This window comes from Oryza glaberrima, chromosome 7 (genome assembly GCF_000147395.1).
Source record: "Oryza glaberrima chromosome 7, OglaRS2, whole genome shotgun sequence".
Classification (NCBI taxonomy): Eukaryota; Viridiplantae; Streptophyta; class Magnoliopsida; order Poales; family Poaceae; genus Oryza; species Oryza glaberrima.
The window spans coordinates 19965706-19973423 of record NC_068332.1 but is presented as its reverse complement, the minus strand read 5'-3'; the positions used below and the strand labels follow the sequence as shown (position 1 = coordinate 19973423).

Below are 7718 nucleotides of genomic sequence, written 5' to 3'. Positions count from 1 at the left end.
CCAAACGGACGGCGATCGCGGTCGTTGCCCATCAACGGAAAAGCAGCGTTCGGTTCACATGAAACGGCCTCTCTTTCCAGGAAGCAGAGGCAGGTGGATCGCGGGTAATCCATAGCCACAATTAATATCGGCAAGCGATTTTCCTCCTAAAAAAATAGTACTAGTACCAGTACTCGGAACAGACTGTAACGTTGAGGTTGTGAGCGGCATATTTTGCGGTCCACCCCTTGGGATTTTGAGCTTTTACAGAATAGTCCGGACCCCTCCCCCGCCTATATATTTCCCGCCGCTCCGCCTCTCCAAACTCACCATCCATTCGCTTCTGTGTCTCTAGATACACTCGTCTCTGATCTCTTCTCGTCAGAGAGGGTTTCTTCTTTGAGCTCGTGATCTCTTCGAGATTTGTAGTAGTACTACGTCGACGGTGAGGTGGTCGTCGCAGCAATGGCCGGCGGCGTGGTGGTGAACAACGGAGGGGGGAAGGACTACCCCGGGAAGCTCACCATGTTCGTCCTCTTCGCCTGCATCGTCGCAGCCACCGGCGGCCTCATCTTCGGATATGACATCGGCATCTCCGGTGAGTTCTTGTCCATGATCTTTTCTTTATGGCTGATCATCAGGAGATAAATAAAAAAATGGTTAATTAACCATGTTGGTGTATGCAAACCGGAGTCATTCTCTTGGCCACCGTGCACCTACCGCCATGTCGGGAGCTTCAATGCATAAACATTTAAGCACCTTGCACGCGTAGAAACAAAACCATGATATTCCCTTCCTCTTTTCTTTTATTCCACTTGCCAGATTCTTGCGAAACCAAGAAGAATCTTTCCATGTCCCCGTCGTTTTCGCAATCTTTATTCCATACTATTATAAACTTCCATAGTTTCATACTAAGTAAGAATTTTTAAAAAGAAACTTAAAATCATTTTTTTGTTTTTGGATGATGCAGGGGGTGTGACGTCGATGAACCCGTTCCTGATCAAGTTCTTCCCGTCGGTGTACCGGAAGGAGCAGGCGGCGGAGAAGAACCAGAGCAACCAGTACTGCAAGTTCGACAGCCCGCTGCTGACCATGTTCACCTCGTCGCTCTACCTCGCCGCGCTCGTCGCCTCCTTCTTCGCGTCCACCGTCACCCGCGTCGCGGGGCGCAAGTGGTCCATGTTCGGCGGCGGCGTCACCTTCCTCGTCGGCGCCGCGCTCAACGGCGCCGCCAAGAACGTGCTCATGCTCATCCTCGGCCGCGTCCTCCTCGGTGTCGGCGTCGGCTTCGCCAACCAGGTACATACACTGCTGCTGCTCTCGTTCACCTGCGTCAATGCATTGCAGTGCTCTTTCTTCTGCTTTGACTTTGCACCCGCAAAATACGACTTGCTGCCGTGTCCATTCGCACGTCAAGATTTTTCTTCTAGTACTTGATTCTTGGAGCATGTTGCTATCGTCAATGAGTGTGCAAAGATTTCTCTAGCTGGAGCCAAAAAATCTCAGACCTTACATTTTTTTGCTGAAATTTGTGCCTTATCTTTGACTTCAAATTTACTGTTGGTTTGCTTAAGTTCTTCGGATGTGACAGTTTTTACTGATGATTTTTTGTCGGTGTGATGAACAGTCTGTGCCGCTGTACCTGTCGGAGATGGCGCCGGCGAGGCTGCGCGGGATGCTCAACATCGGGTTCCAGCTGATGATCACCATTGGCATCCTGTGCGCCAACCTGATCAACTACGGGACTGCCAAGATCAAGGGCGGGTGGGGGTGGCGCGTGAGCCTGGCGCTGGCGGCGGTGCCGGCGGCGATCATCGCCGTGGGCGCGCTCTTCCTCCCTGACACGCCCAACTCCCTCATCGACCGCGGCCACACCGACGCCGCCAAGCGCATGCTCCGGCGCGTGCGCGGCACCGACGACATCGAGGAGGAGTACAACGACCTGGTGGCCGCCAGCGAGGAGTCCAAGCTCGTGGCGCACCCGTGGCGGAACATCCTCCAGCGCCGGTACAGGCCGCAGCTGACCATGGCCATCGCCATCCCGCTGTTCCAGCAGCTGACGGGGATCAACGTCATCATGTTCTACGCGCCGGTGCTGTTCAAGACGCTGGGATTCGCCGACGACGCGTCCCTCATGTCCGCCGTGATCACCGGCCTCGTCAACGTCTTCGCCACCTTCGTGTCCATCGTGACCGTCGACCGCCTCGGCCGCCGGAAGCTGTTCCTCCAGGGCGGGACGCAGATGCTGGCGTGCCAGATCGTCGTCGGAAGCCTCATCGGCGCCAAGTTCGGGTTCTCCGGCGTGGCCGACATCCCCAAGGCGTACGCGGCGTTCGTGGTGCTCTTCATCTGCGCCTACGTCGCCGGGTTCGCGTGGTCGTGGGGGCCCCTGGGCTGGCTCGTCCCCAGCGAGATCTTCCCGCTGGAGATCAGGTCGGCGGGGCAGAGCATCAACGTGTCGGTGAACATGCTCTTCACCTTCATCATCGCGCAGGCGTTCCTCCCCATGCTCTGCCGCTTCAAGTTCATCCTCTTCTTCTTCTTCGGCGCGTGGGTGGTGATCATGACGCTGTTCGTCGCCTTCTTCCTGCCGGAGACCAAGAACGTGCCCATCGAGGAGATGGTGCTCGTCTGGAAGTCGCACTGGTACTGGGGCAGGTTCATCCGCGACGAGGACGTGCACGTCGGCGCCGACGTCGAGATGCCCGCCGCCGGCAACCGCAACGGCAAGGTCGACCCGGCCAAGCTCGCCAACTGATGACCTCAGCGCGTCGGTCGCTGACATCGTTCGCAAATAAGCTACCATTAAAAAGAAAATCTTATATTTCTTTTTTATCATTTTTCTGTATTATACCCCAATTGTCTTAGTACTAGGACGACGACGAAAAAGCAGTCACTAGTCTCTCTTTCGTTTTCTTTTCATTTTTAAAGTTCCGGTTTAATTTATCTGTGCCGGATACTCTACTTGGGGATTGTTTTGGATCAAGTATGAATATAAATGCAAGTTTCAAGAACGTTGCTCTATGAGTTCGTGCCGGCTGTATTAATTCAAGAACAATGCATTTGATCAATCGATCGATCTCACATTATCATAAGCAAACTTCGTTTTCTTGACGAAGAACAGTAGTATGAACGTCAGTGCCTGTGGACAATCAGCACAAAACACGTCCACGCCACACCGCACAATCACAAAGCGGCATCAAACAGTATTCTGGCTGTGTTTTTTCTCTTCCGCTTCCACCGGCGTTCGTGATGATGAGCAGCGGATCACGTGGAATCCGCGGGTTTTTCCAGCCACATCTCGCGTAATAATCCTTCGTTGCCGCGCGCGTCAACGTCGTGGTGTACTGGTGTCGTCGCCGAGGATCGTCGCGCGCGGGCGGCCAGGGTGCCGCGCTCGCACGGCATTTTTCGGCCCGTGCCACGCCAACTTTATAGCCCGTTTACGCATTATCCACTCCATCAGCTGGCGCTGCTGCTATGCATTTGTTTGTGATGCTTTCTTCCAGAACATGTCTGCCAGCTTGTGGTTGCAAAGGCGTACCGGAGATCCACAAAAAGGGAAGGTCGTGTACCCGTGTACCGTGCACGATCTTTGAGTAGATTGTAGAATAGTTTCCCGTAGATTGTAAACGTAAGGTAGCGATAATAAAAAGTTCACTACACCTGTCTGATCGTTTTGATTATAAGCAAAACGGCTTATTAATGATTAAAATATAATTTACTGGTAAAACTTTTATAAATGTGTTATTAAGCTATTTAAAAGCAAACGATGAAAAATAAACCACGATAAGAAAACTTCAAGATCAACTCAAAATTTAAGTTTTGAAACTAAATTTTCTGTTTATGCTTATAAACTGAAGGTTAAAGTATGAAGCTGGCTGCGACAAACTTCTTAGCTCATTAGAGGGATAAACACTTATTATTAAACAGTGTGCAAGCTGTAGAGTCACTCTTTAACAAAACCTTTCTGTATGTTCTTATCCACTACTGTATAATAGCTCAATAGGGGCAGGCACACATCACAGAAACCGGGAGCAAGAAGAGCGTGTGGGAAGTAACTAAAAGAAGGCAGTAGGCACACTTGAACAGTGCAATTCGTACGAGGAGACTCGTGTGAAGAAGGCCAAAAACCTCCTTTTCCACCAAAAGGGATGCTGCATATCACACTGTCACTACTCGTCTTATCCATGGCTGATTCGACACGATCCGGGCCCCAAAATCTCTCTCACGTGTTCGCATCCGCGAAAAGCAAGACAGATCAAAGAAAAGCCCGGACGATTAAGGCCATGCAACGCAAGCCACCAACCCAAAACATTGTGCATTTGTGCAGTAGCAGCAGCTGGTTGAGTACTATTCTCTACTGTAGCGAGCATTGTGCAATCACGAGAAGGAAAAGGGCTCGATCGATCCGGATGGATTAGCGCAAATTAATTGCGCGCGGCTGCGAATGCGTGACGCCAATCCAAAGCAAAAGGAAGAAAGAAAGAAAGAAAGAAAGAAAGAAAGAAGAGAAAGGTGGTGGGTTGTTGTGGGTGTGATCCGGATTAATTTGTGGATAAACCTCGTGTTTTTTCTCTCCGGCCGACGTGTAAAGTGAAGTTCCCGTAATTAATTAATGCCGCGCCCGCCGGAGATTTGGATTTGGGTTTAGATTTTGTAGGCTGCGAGTGCTTTGACTTGGAGAATTTTGACCCACAGGTTTTGGATTTGGTTACACGTGACAGGCCCCGATTCGGAGCGACCGACCACGCATTCCGTCGCACGGTACGTTTCAACATCGATCGATCACGGCTGCGTTATCCACAAATCCACACACCAAATCTATGTTTTTTTTTTCTATACAATACGATGAATTACGTCAGAAAAAGAAAATGGAAAGATACGATGAAACCTCTCGATCAGTCGGGCGCCTTAGCTTTGTCCTTTCGGTGTATGCATGCATGCTTGGCCCGTTGGCCTGAAGGCTGAAGCTTGAGCTTCCCTGCAGCGTAGGATAACTACAGTGTTCGAAATATGGATCACCAACCTCTACGGTGAACTACTGTAAGTTTAAAAACGATCAAGGAGGTCATGTGAATCAGCGTGAAACGCCTAATTAATCCGTCGATTTTTCTCGGTGGATTATCGAAACGGAAACTCAATAATGAACCCACAGTTTACCGCTTTTCCAGCAGCAGGCAGAACGACGAAAATATACGATGTGGGCTGCATGCGGATTAATCTGGCGCGATAATCACGAGGATCTGACGACGACGTCGAGATCGGGGGAACACGTACGTGTACGCGGAGGAAATGGCCGGCGTACTTCGAAGGATGCTGCCGTGTGCGCGGTGACTCAGCCGGCTGGAGCTGTATAAGCTGGCATGCACGATTGCACGGCGCGAGTGGAGCCACGCGCGGCGGTGGCAGTTGGGCGTTGCCGCCGCCGACGCGGGTCGATCGGGTAGTTGGGTTTTGACCGGGAGTGGCCGATCGGGTCGGCGTCGTCCACGCACGCGGAACAGCGGAGCACAAATCGGTGGCACGCGGGCCCTCAAGGTCGCACGCTGCTCCCCTCCACGGCCCATGGGAGTAGCGGATTCGTATGAAACTTCCGTATTGTTCGCCCAGGCCCGCGCAGCTCTCGGCTACCCGAGAACACATGGGCCGACACGATAGCTGAACGGGTTGTCTATGGAAGGAAGTCCATGTTTACTCCCTTAAATATATTCAAATCTAATTTATATCCCTTAACCATAAAACCAAATATAACATGACTCCAACTATCAAAACCGGTGAAAAATAACTCTCTCAATGGTTTTAAGGGTGGTTTTTTACTGATGTGGCTCGTTGAACTAGTCTAACAGTCTGACTCAGCATATGAGCCTCACATGTCATCCTCTTCCTTCTTCCTCTTTCCTCTCTCCTTTTCCTCTTCCCCCTTTCTGGTCGACACCTCTCGTCTTCTTCTCCACAGCAGCGGCGCGCGGGACGATGACACGGATCAACGGTGGCGCGTGCAGGATGATGAGGGGGAGCGGCTGGCGGCAAGCACTCACTGAGTGAGCAAGATCCTTGCCAAAGTGAGCGGCTGTGACCACTCGAGGAGGAGAAGGCGCGGAGAGCTCAGTGCTGGTGAGTATGAGGCGAGAGAGATAATGGCACTTGGATTGGGAGGCGAGAAGGAGGTGCAGGTGGACGACGCAGGTGGAGAAGATCTAGTTGCGATGCCGCGCCGCAGGCACAAGCATTGCCACCGTGCGTAGGGCTAGTGGGGCAGAGTGGGGAGGGGAGTGGTCAAGAACCGCCAAGCGGAGGAACTCCTAGTTGCCATGAACGTACGGATTGGAGGTGTGGTTGAAGAGCCGCGAAGTGACTGGCGAGTCCTCTTGACGCCAGTGAAGAGAGGGAGCTCGAGGAGAGGCCGACGTCAAAGGACCAAGCACAACGAGCTCCCCTGCACCAACCTGCTCTCCACTCCACTCCTATCATTCCGTTGCTCCACTCCTCCGCCGTCACCTCCTCCCTACAATTGCCTCCTACTCATATGCTCTCCCTAGTCACCCCCACCTCTTCCACTCCCTCGCCGTCTACACGCTCCTACACCTGGCTGTCCTCAACGTGTCAAAGAACACGCTCACCAGCACACTCCCACCCAACCTCGCTACCTAGATCCCCACCTCCATCCGCATGACCCTGTGTCCATATCGGGTTGCCTCTGACAGGCACCTCCCTCGAGCCCCTCCGTCGAGCGGCGATCTGTTGCCACTCGCCGCTGCCCTCTCCTTCACCTCCTGCCTCAATGCCGCCTGTCACCGATGCCTTGCTGTGTAGGGAAGAAATAATGGAGAAGAGAAGGAGAGGGAGGGGATGATGACATGTGAGGCCCACTTTATTTTATTTTATTTTATTGATGATTAGGCTGCCAGGAGACATGATGCACAGTTTTAACGGTTGGAGGATACATTATACCCGGTTTTGTAGTTGAGGGATACGAATTATATTTGACCAATATTGAGGGAGACACAGTGGACTTTTCCATGTCTGTGGGCAGGAACCGGATTGCAAACCTACGTGCGGGCTGAATACCGTGAGGCCCATACCGTGCATCGTGTTATAGCGGCCGAGAACGGCCCAGTATGGCATACCGGACCAGGCAGCATATCTCGTTACACTCTGCCGGCCTTTCGGCCCAGTTGCCAGTCTCACGGACGTGTCTGCAGGTAGGCACCGACAGAGATACAGTAGGATATTCAGATAGCACGTCTCTGTACTGTCAGCTGCACGGCCGCAGTCGCCACCGCTCGCAAATGTGATCGGCTGATCGCCCACGAAATCCAAGCTTGATGCGACACTGATCGATCGCCTGAGCAGTCAGGAGGACTATCGATCGATATATCACAGGAACCACACAGCATCGTTTGGATTAATCACCGAACCGATCGACCAGTCCCCGAGCGACACCGTTCTCAGCGAACCGAAAATTCTCCCGGGCGTCTCCACTTCGTGCTGGCAGAATACACCGTACCAAATGATCAACGGATTCCAGTTTGCAGCAGGCAAGCAAAACGGCAAGCAGAAGTGCGCCCTTTACCCAATTGCATTATGCGATTATTCTTTTGCCAAAGAAGAAGAAGCCAACATGATCTAGCATCGTGCGGTGCATTATTAGAGCAACGCGCGTCATCGGCCACCGATCGCACTGGAGGACAGCTAAAACAAAAGAAGAACTATAATGCAAAGTCAAGAACAAACGA

The 7718-nt window shown here is 52.2% G+C and overlaps 1 protein-coding gene across 1 annotated transcript; it reads left to right on the top strand.

Moving 5' to 3' along the window:
* The first annotated feature begins 299 nt into the window (after positions 1-299).
* On the top strand, positions 300-3003 carry LOC127780373 (sugar transport protein MST6). The gene is made up of 3 exons (XM_052307274.1): positions 300-577; positions 950-1278; positions 1607-3003. Exons 1-3 carry the CDS (start codon positions 445-447, stop codon positions 2735-2737), a joined length of 1593 nt encoding a protein of 530 aa, XP_052163234.1. The 5' UTR covers positions 300-444; the 3' UTR covers positions 2738-3003.
* The last annotated feature ends 4715 nt before the right edge of the window (positions 3004-7718 follow it).

Coding starts and splice junctions, on each gene's coding strand:
- LOC127780373 (XM_052307274.1), top strand. CDS start 445: ATGGCCGGCGGCGTGGTGGTGAACAACGGAGGGGGGAAGGACTACCCC. Junction 578..949: donor ATATGACATCGGCATCTCCG/GTGAGTTCTTGT, acceptor TGGATGATGCAG/GGGGTGTGACGTCGATGAAC. Junction 1,279..1,606: donor GCGTCGGCTTCGCCAACCAG/GTACATACACTG, acceptor TGTGATGAACAG/TCTGTGCCGCTGTACCTGTC.